Below are 17,555 nucleotides of genomic sequence, written 5' to 3'. Positions count from 1 at the left end.
GTTCTTTGTTCTTTTCCCCATGACCCTTCACCTCCTGAAATCCTGCCTCCCTGTGGCTTGGAATAAGGCTCATGAATCCATGCAACAAGTATCCACCAGCTGGCCTGGAGACCACAATTAGGTGTTTCTCCTGCCAGGAAATCTCCAGGTTGGCTGTGGAGACAGGCACCATAAACACATCATTTAATTCAGATGTCTGGGGCTCAGAGAGCTCAGGACACAAGAGGAAGTTGCTTCCCTTAGGAGAAGTAGTCTCCCTGGAGGTGACACATGACAGCAGCAAGACAACCTAGAGCTCTAAGAGGTGACATGTTGGTGGCAATGGAGTGACACCAGAATACTGGTTAACATGTACTAGTTGGATGATAGTGAAACTGCCCAAACAGTAAAGCGTAAACACCTTCTGGGCTTTGATTAATTGAAGTTTTTGTTCCACTCTCTGGACTGGCATTAGGTCCTGAGTGGCACAGGTGGGGACACTGAGACCAGAGGTGGTAGCAGCTTCCTAGAGATGGCAAGTGTACTATAGCTCAATTTTGGCCATTCAGCCTTTTTTTTTCATTCATTTGGGCAGCTGAATCTGTGCTACTCTGAGTTAGAAATAGGTGTACTGGGGAATTGGAAGGATGAGGGGTGGCACTTTATTATGCATCACTCTTGGACTGAGAGCTTTATCTGTATCTTCTCTAATCCTCTTAAGTATATCATTTTGCTAATGAGAAAACATTTGCTAATGAGAAAACTGACTCGAGAGGGAGAGGGATTTGCCAAGAGTATCGAGTATTACGTGGTAACAGCTAGAATTTGAATCCCCGTGGTTTTGCTAAAATACATATCACCAATGGCATACATTTGTAATCCTAGCTTCTTGGGAGGCTGAGGTCAGGAGAACGGCAATTTGGGTGGAAGGGGTGTGGTAGGACCCCTGCTCAACCAATAGCATATTCTAGCTAGTGGGAGCTGAGATGAGGAAGACTGAATTCCCAAGTCAGACTGGACAAAGGAATCCCTGAAACCATCCCAACAGGAAATACATGGTGTGGTGGCATGGCCGGCTCATTCTAGGATTATGGTCTGCACCAGAAGTGAATCCCTTGTTCTAAAATAACCAGCTCGGGGCTGGGAAGGTGACTCAGTGGTAGAGTGCTTGCCTCTCATGCATGAGGCCCTGGATTCTACTCCTCAGCACCACACAAACAGAAAAGGCCAGAAGTGGCACTGTGGCTCAAGTGGTAGAGCACTAGCCTTGAGCTGAAGAGCTCAGGAAAAGCACCCAAGCTTAGAGTTGAAGCCCCACGACCGAACAAACAAACAAAAAACCAGCTCATAAAAGGGCAGAAGGTTCGGCTTACCCTAGAGTGTCAGTTTAGCAATTGTGAGGCCCAGATCAATCCCAAGTAGCACCAAAAAAGAAGTCTAGGCCAAGCTGCCTCCACCAGAAAATTCTGGAATCCAAACACCGTCCTACCCCAAACCTTCTTTCCTATGGAGTGTGGTGGTTTACCCAGTAATCCCAGCACAGGAGCAGCTGAGGCAGGAGGATCGCGTGTTGGAAGCCAGCACCACCTGTCTAAAATCAAAAAGCCCTCCCACTCATACCCCTAGCTCCAGCATCTAGCTCAGAGACGGGCTGCGTAATCTGCTAAGCTGCCCGAATGAATGAAATCAACAGACGACTGAATAGTCAAATTCAAGCCCTTACTACTCCATTTCCGACTACTAGCTGCTCACTCCAGGACTCAATTTCCCTAAGGTGCTGTCTCGGGCACAAAGGCTAAGCTGTGAAATGCTGGCGTTAGAGACGGGGCGGGACGAACCGCGCTCTCCGGAAGGAAGAGGGCGGGACCAGAATCCCCAGGGGCGACGCCATTGGTTACGTACACCGCCACCCGGCAGTAGTTGCGGAGCTCACGCCCGCCTCTTCCTCTTTCCCTCCGACGAGGCGACGGCCGTGGCAGCTTCTGGCAGTTATGGTGAGGGCAAAGGGATCCGGCGCCATCCGAGGGCCGCTGGGTCACGGGAGTGGGTGGGGGCCGCGGGCTGAACATGGGGGGGTCTCATCTGCCTGTCTCATCGGTCTGTGAGGTGCAGCTGAGGACGGCCGGGCCCCGGGTTCGGGCCGCGGAGACGCGCGCGCCCGGCCCTTGAAGCTTCCCGTATGCTGAGTGGGGTGGCGGCCCTGCCAGGGAGCCGGCCGGGACTGCGCCGGCCGCGGCTGCCTGAGTACCAAGAGGTCTCGCGGGGTGACTGACACTCGGGCCTTTTCCGCGCAGGCTAAGATTAAAGCTCGGGATCTGCGCGGCAAAAAGAAAGAGGAGCTGCTGAAGCAGCTGGACGACCTGAAGGTGGAGCTGTCCCAGCTGCGCGTCGCCAAAGTGACTGGTGGCGCGGCGTCCAAACTCTCCAAAATGTAAGGGACCGGCGCGGAGCGGCACGCGTGCCTGGGGAGCGACTGTAGGTCTGACGGGCGTTCAGGTGCCTGCTTGCGCACCCATGGCACACGGGGGGCCCAGTTTCTCGGGTGCAAGTTCCACTTCTCTTTCTCGTGTTGTTTTTTTGTTTGTTTGTTTTTAAACAAGTACTTATGGCCTGGTACCTGCTCGAGGCTGGCACTCTGCCACATGAGCCATGCCTCTGCTTCCGGCTTTTTTGGGGGTAGGGACTAGTCCTGGGGTTGAACTCAGTGCCTGAGCACTGTCCCTGAGCTTCTTTTGCTCAAGATTAGCACTCTACCACTTGAGCCATAGCTCTACTTCCGGCTTTTTCTGTGTATGTGGTACTGAAGAATCGAACCCAGGGTTTTGTGCATGCTGTGCAAGCAGTCTACCACTCAGCCACATTCCCAGCCCCCACTTCCTGCTTTTTGATGGTTCATTGGAGATAAATCTTACAGACTTTACAACTCATACAGGCTTTGAACCGTAATCCTCAGATCTTAGCCTCCTGAGTGACTAGGACTGAGGGTATAGCTGGCATTTTCTCACTTTTATTTTTGTTGCTGGTGGTGGTGGTCGTGGGGCCTGAACTCTGGGCCTGGGCACCGTCCCTGAGCTCTTCAGCTCCAGGCTAGTGCTCTACCACTTGAGCTACCTCACCACTTCTGGCTTTTTCTGCTTATGTGGTGCTGAGGAATCAAACCCAGGGCCTCATGTATGCAAGGCAAGCCCTCTACCACTGAGCCTCCTTCCCACTCCCATTTTCTCACTTTTTTTTTTTTTTTTTTTTTTGCCGATCATGGGGCCTGAACTCTGGGTCTGAGCTGTCCCTTAGCTCTTCAGCTCAAGGCTAGCTCTCTACCACTGGAGCCACAGCGCCACTTCCAGCTTTTTCTGTTTATGTGGTACTGAGGAATCGAACCCAGGGCCTCATGCTTGCAAGGCAAGCGCTCTACCGCTGAGCCACCTTTCCAGCCCCCATTTTCTCACTTTTTAAAAACAAAGCAAACTTCATATTCACTGGACTGAGTAGGTGTGATCAGACTGGCCCCAGTTGGCCTGGATTACAAATTTACATACCCTCCCCCCCCCCCCCTTCAGATTGGCTTGGGTTAGTCTTCAGGTCTTTGAGACTAACCGTGGGGTTCATTGGAAAGTTGCACAGGACACCTACTAGCATGCTTGTTTTCACTTCTGGCCTCACCTCTGGAACCCTTTCTTCCTGGGTGAATATGGATAACAGGAATGCTCTGCCCCATCATTGCTAGCTCTGAAGGACCAACCTCAGGGAACATTGTGTTTCTACCCATCCTCACTGACGTCTCTGTTTTGTAGCCGAGTTGTCCGTAAATCCATCGCCCGTGTACTCACCGTCATTAACCAGACTCAGAAAGAAAACCTCAGGAAATTCTACAAGGTGAGGGAACTGTGGGTGTTGGCTTCTGAAAGCAAATTCTAGTCCTCTTAACAAGCAATCCTGCACTGGAATTTTGCCTGCCAGGAGAGATTGCATGTGCATGTGTATTTGTACTGGGAATTGGATGCTGTCCCAGGGCTTTTTGGTAGTTGATTGGAGATAAGAAGCTGCCTAGGCTGGCTTTGAACCACAGTCCTCAGATTATAGCCGTGAGTTGTCAGTGCATAGCAACACTTGTGTTTTATTTATTTTTTGTCCTGGGGCTTGAACTCCTGACCTGGGCGCTGCCCCTCAGTATTTCAGCTCAAGGCGAGCACTTACCACTTGAGCCCCAGCTTCACTTCCAGTTTTCTGGTGGTTAATTGGAGAAAGAGTCTCATGGACTTTCCTGCCCAGGCTGGCTTTGAACTGCCTCAGATCTCAGCCTCCTGAGTAGCTAGTATTACAGGTGTGAGCCAGTGATCCCTGGCTAAGACTTGTCTTTAAATCCAGCTTTTCTGGGTGAATTTGGAGTGGTTCTGTGTTGTCTTGGGGTGCTGAAGATCAGATCCCAGGCCTTGTACATACTAGATGAGCACTTTACCATGGAACTGTTTTGCTAAATATGTGTCGTTCTCACTTTTCAGACGAAATATGCCTAAAGGTTTAGAAATGAGGTTTTCTAGATCACCTATAGTCACCACAGAGTTGGCTGGGTGTTCTGGGAGATTTCCCTAGGCATCTGGACTCCTCAGCCTGGAATTTTGGCAAGCACTTTGTGATCTTGCTCTTTATGTCTGTGCTGTCAAGATTCCAACAGCAGCAGGAGACTGTTCACACGCATTTTGAACACTTGCTTTACTGGTAGGAATTGAATCACATGGCTGAAACTTGAGTAGAGCTTGTGGCACAGGTAGAAGACACCCCCAGCCCAGGATAGTTGGAGAGGGAACCAAAGGCCTTTTCTTTCTGTTGATTATCCGGGATAATCTCCTTTAATTGAAGTAATGAGGGGCTTTGATTACTTCTGCAGACTACCTAAATTGGTGTTGGTTGGGCCTACCAAAGCTATAATGTGGCTAGGCTGCTGCCACCTACAATGTGTACGTACATTCATGTAAGAGAACACATCTAGGAGCTTTCCTTAGGCTCTGAGGGAACCATCAGAGACAGCGTGGCAGTCAAGGAGGTGGGACTTTCCATAGTGAAAGTGTCTTACGTCACACCAAAACCCTGCCCGTGTGTGCCCGTTTCACGCTAAAGGTGGCCATGGTGACTGAGGAACTAAAGTTAATTTGGATGGAGCAAAAACGCAGGGCCTCGCGTGTGCTAGGCAAGTACTCTACCACTGAGCTCTGTCAACCCAGGAAGAACTGGGGTGTCAGTAAAAATCCTCCATGAAGGTTTGTGTGCCTCGTGGCTGCTCTGTTTGGACAGCAGTGTTCTAGGTGTGTTAGGCTTGCCCTCACCCTACACTCGCTGCTCTCACTTGTGCTCTGCTCTGCTCTGTAGCTGTAGCCAGGGTACTTGCTGTAGGTGGCTCCCTCTCCCTGCTCCAGTCCTGGTTCTCTGTTCAGTCTTAATTAAGTCTGATTTCATTATAGCACCGGCACCCAGAACAAGGCCTTGTGCTTGGAGGCGGGAGTGGGGTGGACAAAGATATGTGAGACTATTAGGTCAGGGCTCAGTGCCTGTGTCTGCAAGGGCTTGTTTGCACCTTCCTCTGCTCTCCTGTATAGCCTTGTGAAGGAGTATTCCAGAACAAGTGAGGGAGCATGGAGCCCTTTGACCTCCTGGCCCTGGTTGGGGGCACCCTGCTGAGTACTCAATGTTACATACACCTCACAGCAGTTCAGCCTCCCGGCCCCCTGTGCACTCAAGCATCCTGACCCTATTTTGGTGCTCAGATTCCTTCATTCTTCTGTCTATACCACAGGGCAAGAAGTACAAGCCCCTGGACCTGCGGCCTAAGAAGACTCGAGCACTGCGCCGGCGGCTCACCAAGCATGAGGAGAAGCTGAAGACCAAGAAGCAGCAGCGGAAAGAGCGGCTGTACCCTCTGCGCAAGTATGCCGTCAAGGCCTGAGAACGACGCCACAACAATAAAATGAAAACCTGGCAGGTGTTCCTCTGTGCTTGCTGAATGGCAGGGTGTGGGGTGGGCTCCTGCCATTGGCCATGGGGGTCTCATTGTATTCAGTGTCCTTGAGCCTATGGTACAGAACTATCCTGCTGGTGTGCTCTTGGCAGGACTGGGTGACTTAAGCAGTGGACTTGTCATATGTTAGCAGCAGTTCCAGACACAAAGAGTTTCCCATCTGGGGTGAAGACACAGGAATGGGCCACGTCCAGGGATCCTTGCTAGAAGCAGTATCAAGCTCTGAGTTTTCAATTCCTACTTGCCCGCCAGGTCCCTTGTAGGGTCAGAGTTTTGCTGGTCCCTCGGGTGCTATAAACACAGCCTTACCTTCAGGCTCTCAAGGAGCTTTCCAGTCTTGAGGTCCCAGACTTTTACCTGGAAATAAAAATGAAAACGCCCACACCTGTCTACTTAGGCTGAGATCTGGAGGATTGTGGTTTAAAGTCATCCCTGACAAGCTAGGAAAAGCACAGCTGGGCTGGGCACTGGTGGCTCACGCCTGTAATCCTAACTACTCAGGAGGCTGAGATCTGAAGATCATGGTGGTTCAAAGCCAGCCCAGGCAGGAAAGTCGGTGAGGTGCTGTGGCTCAAGTGGTAGAGCCTTGAACTGAAGAGCTCAGGGGCAGTACCCAGGCCCAGACTTCAAGATCCACAACTTAGAAAGCCAGAAAGTGGCTGTGGCCCAAGTGGTAGAGTGCTAGCCTTGGCACAAAGAAGTTCAGGGACAGCGCCCAGGCCTTGAGCTCAAGCCCCAGGATGGTGGCAGGTGGGGCACTGGGGGGTGGAGCTGGAGGCACATGACATGGTTGAGGGAGAACGGCACATGGGGTTTGAGCCCTGAAATAGCGTTGTACCTGCAGAGCCACTGGTTGGGCCTAGTGTGTCTTAAGTGCCAGCCAATGGGCAGTACTTTGGTCTTGTCCACTTCTAGTTAGGACAGGTTAGGTGTGTGAACATGTGGAGAAGGTGCTTGGTGTGAGGAAGGGCTGGGGCAGGCCTGATTGCCTTACCGTGCGGGAGTAGCCAGCACTGGCCAGCTGCAGCTGATCAGGAGAGAAGGCCAAGCTCTTCACCCAGGTGGAGTGGCCCTTGAGGTGGAGGAGCAGGCTGTTAGTTTCAGGCTTCCAGATGCAGATAGTCTTGTCCCAGGAGCCAGATGCCTGTACAGACAGTCAAGGCTGGATGCTAGGCTCCCAAATGGGCTGCGTCCTGTTAAAAGTTGCAGGGCCAGCCAGGAAGCTTACCAGGAGGCCAGAGGCCGAGTAGCATAAGCAGCTGACATTGCCACGGTGACCTTCTAGCTCCTTGTGAAAAAAGGTTGGGGTTCCCACCCGCAGGTCCCAGATGCAGACACTGGAGTCCCAGGAGCCAGTGGCCTGTTGGTGGGCAGTGACCATGAGTGAGGGGCTTCCCTGGGGCCACAGGGCAGGGTCGGTGCAATTAGGCTCACCAGGCAGTCAGCACTGGGGGAGAAGTCACTGCTCTGGATGCAGTCCTGGTGCGTAGGTAAGAGGCGCAGTGTGCAGCCAGACTGAAAATCGGAAGCAGTGGGAGGCAGTTGTGGGGCCTGTAATCAGGTCAGGCCCTGTCTTTCCAGCATGCTGCCCAACCCAGAGCTGCTCCACAGCTGGATACAAAAGTAGAGAAGGGGACTAGGAAGGTGGCTCAGTGGTAGAGCGCTTGCCTTGCATGCATGAAGCCCTGGGTTCGATTCCTCCACACCACATAAGCAAAAAAAACCTGAAGTGGCGCTGTGACTCAAGTGGTAGAGCATTAGCCTTGAGCTGAAGAGCTGAGGGACAGCACCCAGGCCCAGAGTTCAGGCCCCATGACCAGACCCAAAACAAAAAAAGTTGGGTAGGTGGTAGAGTGCTTGCTTTGCATGCATGAGGCCCTGGGTTGGATTCTTCAGCACCACATAATCAAAAAGCCAGAAGTGGCACTATGGCTCAAGTGGTAGAGTGCGAGCTGAAGAGAGGAGGGACAGCACTTGGGCCCCATGATAAAAGTAGAGAGGGATTCTGGCTGGAACCCTGTGCAAGAGCCCAGTGTGGGGAGGCCTAGAGGTAGATGTGAGTCTGGGGAGTGGGTATGAGCCTTGGGGGACCACTGCACGAGAGGTGTGGAAGTGGACAAAGCCCTCTGCCAGGCCTCTGCTCTCCACATACCTGCACCTCAGAGAGCATCACCCGCTTGTCCCAGCCACCCGATGCCAGCAGCCTTGAGTCAGGGCTGAAGCTCACAGTTTCCACGCTCCGCTGGTGACCTGCAGACCCGGCCCAGGGCAGGCATGTGTCACAGAACATGCTAAGTCCACAAAGGAACCCTGTCCTGGCTGGGGCTTCCAGGCCTGCATTGTCCACTCACCTCGCAGCACCTGCACACACTTGGCGCTGGCCACATCCCACAGGCGGATGGTGCAGTCTCTGGAGGAGCTGGCAAAGAGATGGCCATCCGGGGAGAAGCGGCAGAACTTCACTGGGCCTGGAGCAGGGAAACAACTGCCCTCCCCTCCTGTGCTTGAGCCCACCCCTAGCCCATCCCTGTAGCACATCACCCTCCACCCCTCCCAAAAGCAGACGAACCCCCAATCCAATTTGCCCAAATCAAATGCAGGCAGTTCTTTCCAGAAGCAACTTAGTAGCCTAGCCTGAGTTTACTGCTTTCGGGCTCCTCAGCCTGGACCTGGCCTCTCCACAGCGTGCCTTGGTTGTCCTGCACTCAATCTTCCCTGGGGCTTTTTGTACCATTCCTCTAGGTATTAAACTTCAGGTTTGAGTGCCATCCCTGAAGTTTTTGCTCAAGGCTAGTACTCGACCACTTGAGCCACAGCTCTACTCCCCACCTTCTTGGTGTTTAATTGGAGACAGGAATCTGGTTTTGAACTATGACCCCCAGAATGGAAGGAAGGGGAACAAGCTGTTGAAAGGCATAGTTTTTCTGTGGGTTTGTTTTTTTTTGGGGGGGGGGTGTTGGTTTTATAGGTTGTGGGGTTTGAACTCAGGGCCTGAGCACTGTCCTTGAGCTCTTTTTGCTCAAGACCAGCGCTCTACCACTTCAGCCACAGTACTACTTCTGGTTTTCTGGTGGTTAATTGGAGATAAGGTCCAGGAATGTGGCTTAGCATGCATGACGTCCTGGGTTCCATTACTCAGTACCCAAAGAAAGACACTGGCTCAAGTAGTAAGAGTGCTAGCCTTGGGCAAAAGAAGCTCAGGGACAATGCCCAGGCCCTAGTTCAAGCCCCAGGACTGACAAAAGTCTCAGACTCCTGCCCAGGCTAAATCTCAGCCTCCTGAGTAGCTAGGATTACAGGCACAAGCCCCAGTTCCTGGCTAGTTTGTTTTTCAAGACAAAGAGTTATGGCATGAACATGAATCGTAGTGTGAGTTGCACTTACCACCATATGGAACTACATGTTTAAGCCAGTTAATGTGGTAAAAGTTGTTCATACTCTAGGTCTAGTAGGGGAATTCCCAGCCCTGCCCCTGTCTTGCTCTATGCCCTGCCTCCATATAAGAAGCCAATGAATTGAGCTCTGCAGTGTTAGCGCAGGCCCTTTGGCCTCCTCCTGGTCACACTGCAGAGCCCCACCTGTGTGGTCAGCCATCTTCCACAACAGCCTCCTGCTCTTGGTCTCCCAGCCATAGACACAGCCATCCTCTGAGGCTGTGAGCAGTATCCGGTGGTCAGGGGAGAAGGCAGAGCAGTTAACCTGGAAGCATAGCACAAAAGTGGCCCCATTCTGAGGCAGGAGACACCTGTCCCCTCTGCTGTCAGATACTCCTGTGAAGGCCCTACACTGCCCAGGAGTCAGGTGGGAGCTTGGACTCCAAGCCCACTTACCCTCCATAACCTTGTAAACTTGAGCCTGGAGCTGGAACCCAGAAGCGCCTCCACCCATTCAAGAGCTGAAGCTGAATGGATACAAGCCCAAAACCTGCTCTGGCCCCAGTCTATCATTTTTGGAGCCAGAGCCCAAGAGCACTGAAGGTGAAGGCCTTGTAAGAACCAGAGTCCAGCAAGGCATCATTGGCTCTCGCCAGCAATCTGAGCTACTCAGGAGCCTGAGATCTGGTCATCACGGTTCTAAGCAAGTCAGGGCAGGAAAGTCAGACTTTTATCTCCAGTTAACCACCAGGAAACCAGAAGTGGACATGTTCAAGTGGTAAAGTGCTAACCTTGAGTGAAAAAGCTTAGGGACAGCACCCAGGCCCTGAATTCAAGCCCCAGGACTGGCAACAAAAAATAAGCTGGTTGTCAGTGGCTCACACCTGTAATCCTAGCTACTCAGGAGGCTGAGATCTGAGGATCGAGGTTCAAAGCCAACCCAGGCAGGAAAGGCCCTGAAACTCTTATCTCCAATAAACCAACAGAAAACTGGAAGTGGCGCTGTGGCTCAAGTGATAGAGCGCTGGCCTTGAGCTGAAGAGCTGAGGGACAGCGCCCGGCCCAGAGTTCAAGCCCCATGACCGACAAAAAAGAAAATGATAAAAGAGCCCTTCTGGACACACACACTACATATACTACAGAGAGCCACAGGCCAGGAGTGCAGAGCCGGCAGGGCCCTCACCTCCCCTCGGTGATGCCCAAAGAACTTCACTCTCCCCACGGCCAGCATCCCTGAGGCCTGCTCTTCAGGGCCGCCCCGCCCGGCGGGCTCCATTGTAGGTGGTCGTTCGGCCCGCGGGCAGGGCCAGGCCTAGGACCTGGTGGTAACGCAAAGAGGAAACTGTGGTCGAGCCGTCGCCATGGCAACCAGGGCGGGGCGCGCAGCCGCAGTGGAAGCCAAGGGGGAGGATGACGGAGAGCGACGAATTTCAGCCTTCGGAAGGTGGAGTCGCAGCCGCCGGGCCGCGGGAGAAGACGGTGGTGCACCAGGAGGCCGCTAGGGGGCGCGCCTGGCCCACGCACCGCGCGGCGGGTCCCAGCCGCCGCCGCTCTAACCGCGCCCCCATCGGTGCCACCGGGAGCGCCGGCTTGGCCGCGCAGGACTCCAGAGTCGAGGGCCTGGTCCATGGCAGGTGCCCGAGGGGAGAGGGGAGGACAGTGCAGGGCATGGAAAGGTAGGTGCAGCCGCTGCTGTCCTGGTTGCAGGCCGCCAGCGCCGTCTGCACTGGCGGCAGGGCTGGCGGAGGCGGGGTGGGGTGGAGGGGGAGGGGGGGGGGGGAAGTTCAGGAAACCGAGACTAGGAGAAGCAGAGGGACCTGCCCTGTGTCTGGAGATGGACCCAGGGGTCAGCCCTTAGATACCGAGATCCTGACACACATGTTGAGGCCCACTGAGGCCCCAGAAGGACCACTGCAGTTACCCAGCACCTCCGTGGTAGAGCTGAAGCCAGAAGCCAGCCAAGCCCCAGCACCACAGGACCAGTGTGGAACCCCCCCCACACACACATCCATCCACCCTCGGAGAATTCCAGGCCCCTGGGGCCAGGCAGGGCAGCTGGGCTTTGGGAGCTTCAAATTCAAGGGTTCCCAGTGGTGACTCACGCCCCTCCCCCTGTTTACCCCTTTGCCAGAAACTTCTCACGAGATCACTTGTATTTCTGCTCTATTTTAGGCCCTAGACAGTCAGGCGGGCAAGTGGGGGCGACAATGGCGGCTTTGAGGCGGCCCCACCCCCAAGGCACTCCCAGAGGGCCTAAGTCACTCAGTTGCCTCCTCAGAAATCAGTGTGAGCTGGGACTAGAAGGCTGTTCCCCCGACATGGCTCCCAGCAAAGCTCTCCCAGAACAAGAGCCTCAGACCGCTTGCTCAGGCACTACCCCCACCCCAAGCCCCATCTCTGGACATGTTCCTGTACCTGGTTGAACTGACAAGGACAAGCAAGCCTTTGACCTTGAATAAGGACAAAGCTATACTCTGGGAGGTGCTTTCCCAGCCCCAGAGCCCTCCTAGTAGACCTTGTCCCTCAGGCCTATGACACCCCTCCAATCCCATAGAGCGGTGGCTCTGAAGTCTGTATGTGGAACCAGCTGCTATGAGTACTAGGACACACAGGACACTGAAAGTCTCATAGACTTTCCTGACTGGGCTGGCTTCAAAATATGATCCTCAGATCTCAGCCTCCTGAGTAGCTAGGATTACATTACAGAGTAAGCCACAGGAGCCTGGCTATGAGACTCTTATCTTTATTAAACTACCCCAAACTCCAGAAATGGAGTTGCAGCTCCAAGTGGTAGAGCTCTAGCTTTGAGGAAAAGAAGCTCAGAAACAGTGCCCAGGCCCTGAGTTCATACTTCAGGACAAGAGGGGTGGGGGGGGGGGAGGGGGGAAGGAAGGAAGGAAGGGAAAGGAAGAAAAGAATGAAAGACTTTCCTTTGTTACTTCAGCTTAAAATCACAAACAAGCACCAGTGGCTCATACCTATGATCTTGGCTACTTGGAGGCTGAGATCTGAGGATCGTGGTTCAAAGCCAGCATGAGCAGGAAAGTGAGTGGGATTCTTCTCTCCAATTAACCAGCCAAAAAAGCTATATGTAGAGGTGTGGCTCAAGTGGTAGAGTACTTGCCTTGAGTGAAAAAGCTCAAGACAGTGCTCAGGCCCTGAGTACTGAGTTCAAACTCCAGTACTCATATAAAACAAAACAAAACAGCAACAACAAAATAGACACAAAGCTCCCGACTGAGCCCTGTGCCAGTGGCCTATGCCTGTAATTCATAACTACTTAGGAGACCGAGATCTGAGGTTCATGGTTCAAAGCTAGCCCAGGCGAGCAAGTCTATAAGACTCTTTTTTTTTTGGGTCTGGTCGTGGGGCCTGAACTCTGAGCCTAGGCACTGTCCCTCAGCTCTTCAGCTCAAGGCTAGCGCTCTACCACTTGAGCCACAGCGCCACTTCTGGCTTTTTTCTTTTTGCTTATGTGGTGCTGAGGAATCGAACCCAGGGCCTTGAGCATGCAAGGCAAGTGCTCTACCACTGAACCACCTTCCCAGCCCCTATAAGACTCTTTTCTCCATTTAACCACCAGAAAACTAGAAATGGTGCTGTAAGTCAAAGTGGTACGGTGCTAGCCTTGAGAGAAAAAGCTCAGGGACAGCACTCAGGCCCTGAGTTCAAGCCCTAACACACACACACACACACACACACACACACACACACACGGGTCTCAACTGCTTCCCCAAGTTCATCAAAGGACTCCACACCCCAGAATACTTGTGATGTAGACACATCAGGGGGACTCTGTGCCCATCAGAGGGAGAAGGTGCCAGTCCTAAGTATGGGCAGGGGCCACGCCCACCAGGTGTCTCTCTGGGACACCTGATGAGGTGCTAAGTTTGGTGGGAACAGAGGGATCTCCCTGGTTCAGGCCCTGCCCAAGAGACTGGGAAACCCAACCACTCCATCCTTTAGTCAGGCTGTCCTGGTATTGCCAGGCCCCATACCAAACTGGCTTTTCACACGTCTTCTCATCTCCAAAGGCATGCCCATAGGCCTGGACCAGCACATACATCCCATAGAGCTCACCGCTCTCAGCAAGACAGCCACAGACAGCCACAGAGGCTCTTAGAGACGTCAAGGCATACAAAAGAGAACTCTTCATTTCTTAAGCCTCTGTGCACATGGGATCAATGTCCAAAGACAAGCAAGTCTTTGGGAAAGTGCTACAAATCCCTAAAGTGCTGAACTCTAGGGGAGGAGGAGAGACAGCCAGGGCAAGACACATAGGACCCTGAAAAGTGCCAACTCTGGGGACGTGGGATGTGCCATTTGAGCACCAGTGTGTCATTGTTTGTGAAGAGCTCCCTGGCTATCTGGCCCACAACTTGTCCCACAAGTCCTAAGCAGTGTTTGGAGCATCGTGTGTGGTCTGGGAGGTTACATAATGCCAGGCCTGGGCAGTGTTTTCTGACCAGGGCCCCAGGAAGCAGGAAATGCTGTTTTATGGCAAAACAGGAAGAAGAAGGTATGGAAGGCCAGTGCCCTGGCTCCTGCCAGCTCCCAGCTCCAGGCTCTGAGGTCTCTCGGGTTCCCTCCAGGGAACTGGCTTACAGTAAGCCAGGCTTATTCAGACAGAATTCCTCGTGCAGAGTGAGCTAGGTAAGTCTGGGGCCCTTGCCACCTAGCTTCATTGTCACTGGGAGATGATCCCTAAAACTATGTCTTTGGGGCCACTTTTCCCTTTTCCGGAGCCCCTCTAGTCATTTGTAAGAGGGATCCAACTCCCTGAAGCCACATGTGTTGGAATACACTCTGATTTGTCCTTGTCCTTTCTGAAGTATGGGGACAGAAACAAGCAACATCCTCACATGGCCTGGCTAGGCCCAAGTTGGAGGCCATCATCCTCTCTAGTTTTCTAGACGTTCTGTCTCTTGTCATTCAGCATTCAGCACTGGAGGCCAAACAGCCTCAAGTTTCCACAGCTCTATTCACTGCCCATGTGGGAAGTGCTTTTTCCCATGAGCGACTGGCCGGCCGGCCACCCTGGCTGCTGCTTGCACCACAGATTCTTCAGGAGCACCCTCAAGACCAACCACGACGCAACCAAATGTCATCGCCTTGGCTCCAGCTGCCTAGCGAGTCTTGAAAGCATTGTTAGGAGTCCTACTTCTACCACACAAAGCATTAATTCTACCGCTATAACAGCTGCAAAGTTATAAGCTGGACTTCTGTGTTCTAAATCCAAACTGGGAGAACAATGATCCATGGGGTAGGAAGAGAGAGAGAGAGAGAGAGGGAGGGAGGGAGGGAGGGAGGGAGGGAGGGAGGGAGGGAGGGAGGGAGGGAAAAAGAGAGGGAGAGAGAAAGAGAGAGGAGGGGGGAAGAAGGAGGGAGGGGGGATGGATACCCTGTAGCCTATCACTAGAGACCTCTTCTATCCATAGACTAGCCCATAGGCCAAAGGGTAAGCAGGGGGCACATTCCCTTAGAAGAAAGCAGTGAATCTGTGTGTGTGTGTGTGTGTGTGTATGTACTAATACTGGGCTAATACTGATATGAATACTAAGACTCAGGGCCTAGGAACTGTCCCTGAACTTTGTCTGTTCAATCCTAATGTTCTGCTACCTGAGCCACAGCTCCACTTCCAGTTTTTGGTGGTTCATTAGAAAAAAGTTTCACATCACAGGTTTCTATCCCGGCTGGCTTTGAACTGTGATCCTGAAATCTCAGCCTCCTGAGAAGCTGAGATGACAGAGTGAGCCATCAGCATCCTATTTTTTTTTTATTGTCGACTGTGGGCCTTGAATTCAGGGCCTAGTCTCTGAGCTCTTTTGTTCAAGGCTAGTGCTGTATCACTTTGAGCCATAGTGCCACTTCTGGTTTTCTGGCAGTTAATTGGAGATAGGAGTCTCATGGAGGGATGGGTGGGAATGTGGCTTAGTGGTAGAGTCCTTGCCTAGCATGCATGAAGACCTGGGTTCAGTACCTCAGTACCACATAAATAGACAAAGCCAAAAGTAGTGCTGTGGCTCAAGTGGTAGAGTGCTAGCCTTGAACAAAAAGCAGCTCAGGACAGTGCCCAGGCCCTGAGTTTAAGCCCCAGGACTAGCAAAAAAAAAAAAGTCTCACAGACTTCCCTACCCATGATGACTTTGAACCACAATTCTTAGATCTCAGCCTCCTGATTAGCTGGGATTACAGGCATGAGCTACCAGTGCCTGGCTCCTATTATATTTTTCTTTTTTTCTTTTTATTTTTTATTGTCGTGGGGCCTAAATTCTGGGCCTGGGCGCTGTCCCTCAGCTCTTCAGCTCAAGGCTAGTGCTCTACCACTTGAGCCACAGCACCACTTCCAGCTTTTTCTGCTTACGTGGTGCTGAGGAATTGAACCCAGGGCCTCAAGCATACAAGGTAAGCACTCTACCACTAAGCCACCTTCCCAGCCCCTGTATTTTTCTTTCAATTGTGGGTTTTTGTTGTTATTGTTGGTTTTGTTGTGTTTCTGGATTTTTTTGTTTTTGTCTTTTCTTTCTTGGTACTGGGGATCATACCCAAATGTCGCATTTGCCAGGCAAATACTTTGCCATTGAGCTACATACCAGCCCCCTATTGTTTTGTTTTTGTTTTTGTTGTGGGGCTTGAACTCAGCCTGTTGAGCCACAGTGCCACTTCCGGTTTTCTGGTAGTTAGAGATAAGAGTCTCATGGCCTTTCCCGCCCAGGCTGGCTTTGAACTGCAATCCCCAGATCTCAGCCTCCTCAGTAGCTAAGATTACAAGCGTGAGCTACTAGTGCCCAGCCTATTGTGTCTTTAGTATGGTCTTTTCTGTGAGTTATTCTGTTTGAGTAGCAATGCAACCCAATGCCACAGGAACTCAAGACAAACAAGACCTGACCCTTGCCCCTTTCCCACCGTGGGCCCTGACACGTGACCAGAACTCTCTGGGGGGGGGGGGGGGGATTGAGCACACAGGCCTCAGCAGGCTTCTCTCACACTCTGGTGACTTTCACAGAACATGCTGAGAGCCTGGGCCGAGCTCCAAGCAACAGATGCCATGAGCCACCAGGGTTCTGATGCCTGGGCCAGATTTGGGAATGGAGTGAGGGGTGGGGCAGGGCAGAGCTGGCAGGCCAGTCAGAGGGGACTCTATCTTAGCTGCTTAATTCTTTGTTTAATTACTTAATGGTCCTGGACACAGAGATGGTAAATAGTATGAGGACAAAGGGATGGCACACCTTGTGCCCTGATCCCAGGGCTGTGACCAACTGGTCTGAAGCTGAGGTCTCTGTTCACACTAAAAGTTCTAGTGGCGTTTCCTGGCCCTGCCAGAGGGGTTATCCCTTGGGGGTGGGTTGGTCCCCTGTCTGGCTGACTTCATCCCTCTCCCAGTCCCTGTCACCTTACTACACAGCTCTATTACTAGCATGCAAGCCAGAGTTTTCCATTAAATTTTAAAACAATTGATACTAGGTGCTCGTGGCTCATGCCTGGAATCCTAGCTACTCAGGAGGCTGAGATCTGAGGATTGCAGTTCAAAGCCAGCCTGGCCAGAAAGGTTCATGAGACTCCTATCTACAGAATAACCAGCAAAAGGCTGCAAGTAATGCTGTGGTTCATATGGTAGAGCACCCACCTTGAGTGAAAGGCTCAGAGACAGCGCCCAGGCCTTGAGCTCAAGCCCCAGGACTGACACACGCAAAAATTTATATTTATTTATTTTATTTTGTATTTTTTGTTGCTCGTGGGGCTTGAACTCTGGGCTTGGCTACTGTTCCTGGGCTCTTCAGCTCAAGGGTAGTGCTCTACCACTTGAGCAACAGCGCCACTTCTGTTTTGTTTTTTTTTCCTGATGGTTAATTGGAAATAAGAGTTTCACAGACTTTGCTGCCCAGGCTGGCTTTGAACCATGATCCTCAAATCTCAGCCTCCTGAGTAGCTAGGATTACAGGCGTGAGCCACCAGCACCTGGCTAAAATACTTTTTTAGTTACATGTTCACTGTGCGTGTGTGTGTGTGCATGTGTGTGTGTGTGCGTGCGTGTGTGTGTGTGTGTGTGTGTGTGTGTGTGTGTGTGTGTGTGTGTAGAGGCTGGCTCTAGGAGGAAAGAAGCATGAGCTCCAGAACAGGAAGAAGGAAAGATAGAAGAGAGGGGTCAAACCTCCTGCTCTTCTCTTCCATTCTGCCCAACAACCCAGCCC

General features: G+C 52.3%; 2 protein-coding genes across 2 annotated transcripts; one reads left to right on the top strand and one right to left on the bottom strand.

Moving 5' to 3' along the window:
- The first annotated feature begins 1,864 nt into the window (after positions 1-1,864).
- On the top strand, positions 1,865-5,950 carry Rpl35 (ribosomal protein L35). The gene is made up of 4 exons (XM_042678746.1): positions 1,865-1,973; positions 2,274-2,410; positions 3,771-3,852; positions 5,768-5,950. The coding sequence occupies exons 1-4, from the start codon at positions 1,971-1,973 to the stop codon at positions 5,915-5,917; spliced, it is 372 nt and encodes a 123-aa protein (XP_042534680.1). The 5' UTR covers positions 1,865-1,970; the 3' UTR covers positions 5,918-5,950.
- Positions 5,951-6,041: 91 nt separating this feature from the next.
- Positions 6,042-10,639, bottom strand: Wdr38 (WD repeat domain 38). The gene is made up of 9 exons (XM_042678669.1): positions 10,547-10,639; positions 9,568-9,688; positions 8,341-8,457; positions 8,142-8,239; positions 7,424-7,504; positions 7,218-7,349; positions 6,984-7,133; positions 6,299-6,346; positions 6,042-6,192 (listed from the first exon to the last, which is right to left on the bottom strand). Exons 1-9 carry the CDS (start codon positions 10,637-10,639, stop codon positions 6,109-6,111), a joined length of 924 nt encoding a protein of 307 aa, XP_042534603.1. The 3' UTR covers positions 6,042-6,108.
- Between the last annotated feature and the right edge of the window lie 6,916 nt (positions 10,640-17,555).

Source organism: Dipodomys spectabilis, unplaced genomic scaffold (genome assembly GCF_019054845.1).
Source record: "Dipodomys spectabilis isolate Male_0828 unplaced genomic scaffold, ASM1905484v1 ptg000046l, whole genome shotgun sequence".
NCBI classification, from domain to species: domain Eukaryota; kingdom Metazoa; phylum Chordata; class Mammalia; order Rodentia; family Heteromyidae; genus Dipodomys; species Dipodomys spectabilis.
Note: the sequence above shows the minus strand (reverse complement) of the source record. Positions and strands in the feature narration are given on the sequence as shown.

What these genes read in the sequence shown, in the direction of transcription:
- Rpl35 (XM_042678746.1), top strand. An exon ending in GCGTCCAAACTCTCCAAAAT is followed by an intron (nt 2,411 to 3,770) that starts GTAAGGGACCGG and finishes TCTGTTTTGTAG; the next exon opens with CCGAGTTGTCCGTAAATCCA. An exon ending in ACCTCAGGAAATTCTACAAG is followed by an intron (nt 3,853 to 5,767) that starts GTGAGGGAACTG and finishes TCTATACCACAG; the next exon opens with GGCAAGAAGTACAAGCCCCT.
- Wdr38 (XM_042678669.1), bottom strand. Translation starts at nt 10,639, where the DNA reads ATGGAGCCCGCCGGGCGGGGCGGCCCTGAAGAGCAGGCCTCAGGGATG. An exon ending in GAAGATGGCTGACCACACAG is followed by an intron (nt 8,458 to 9,567) that starts GTGGGGCTCTGC and finishes TCCCTGCTCCAG; the next exon opens with GCCCAGTGAAGTTCTGCCGC. An exon ending in ACTCGGCCTCTGGCCTCCTG is followed by an intron (nt 7,134 to 7,217) that starts GTAAGCTTCCTG and finishes CTGTCTGTACAG; the next exon opens with GCATCTGGCTCCTGGGACAA.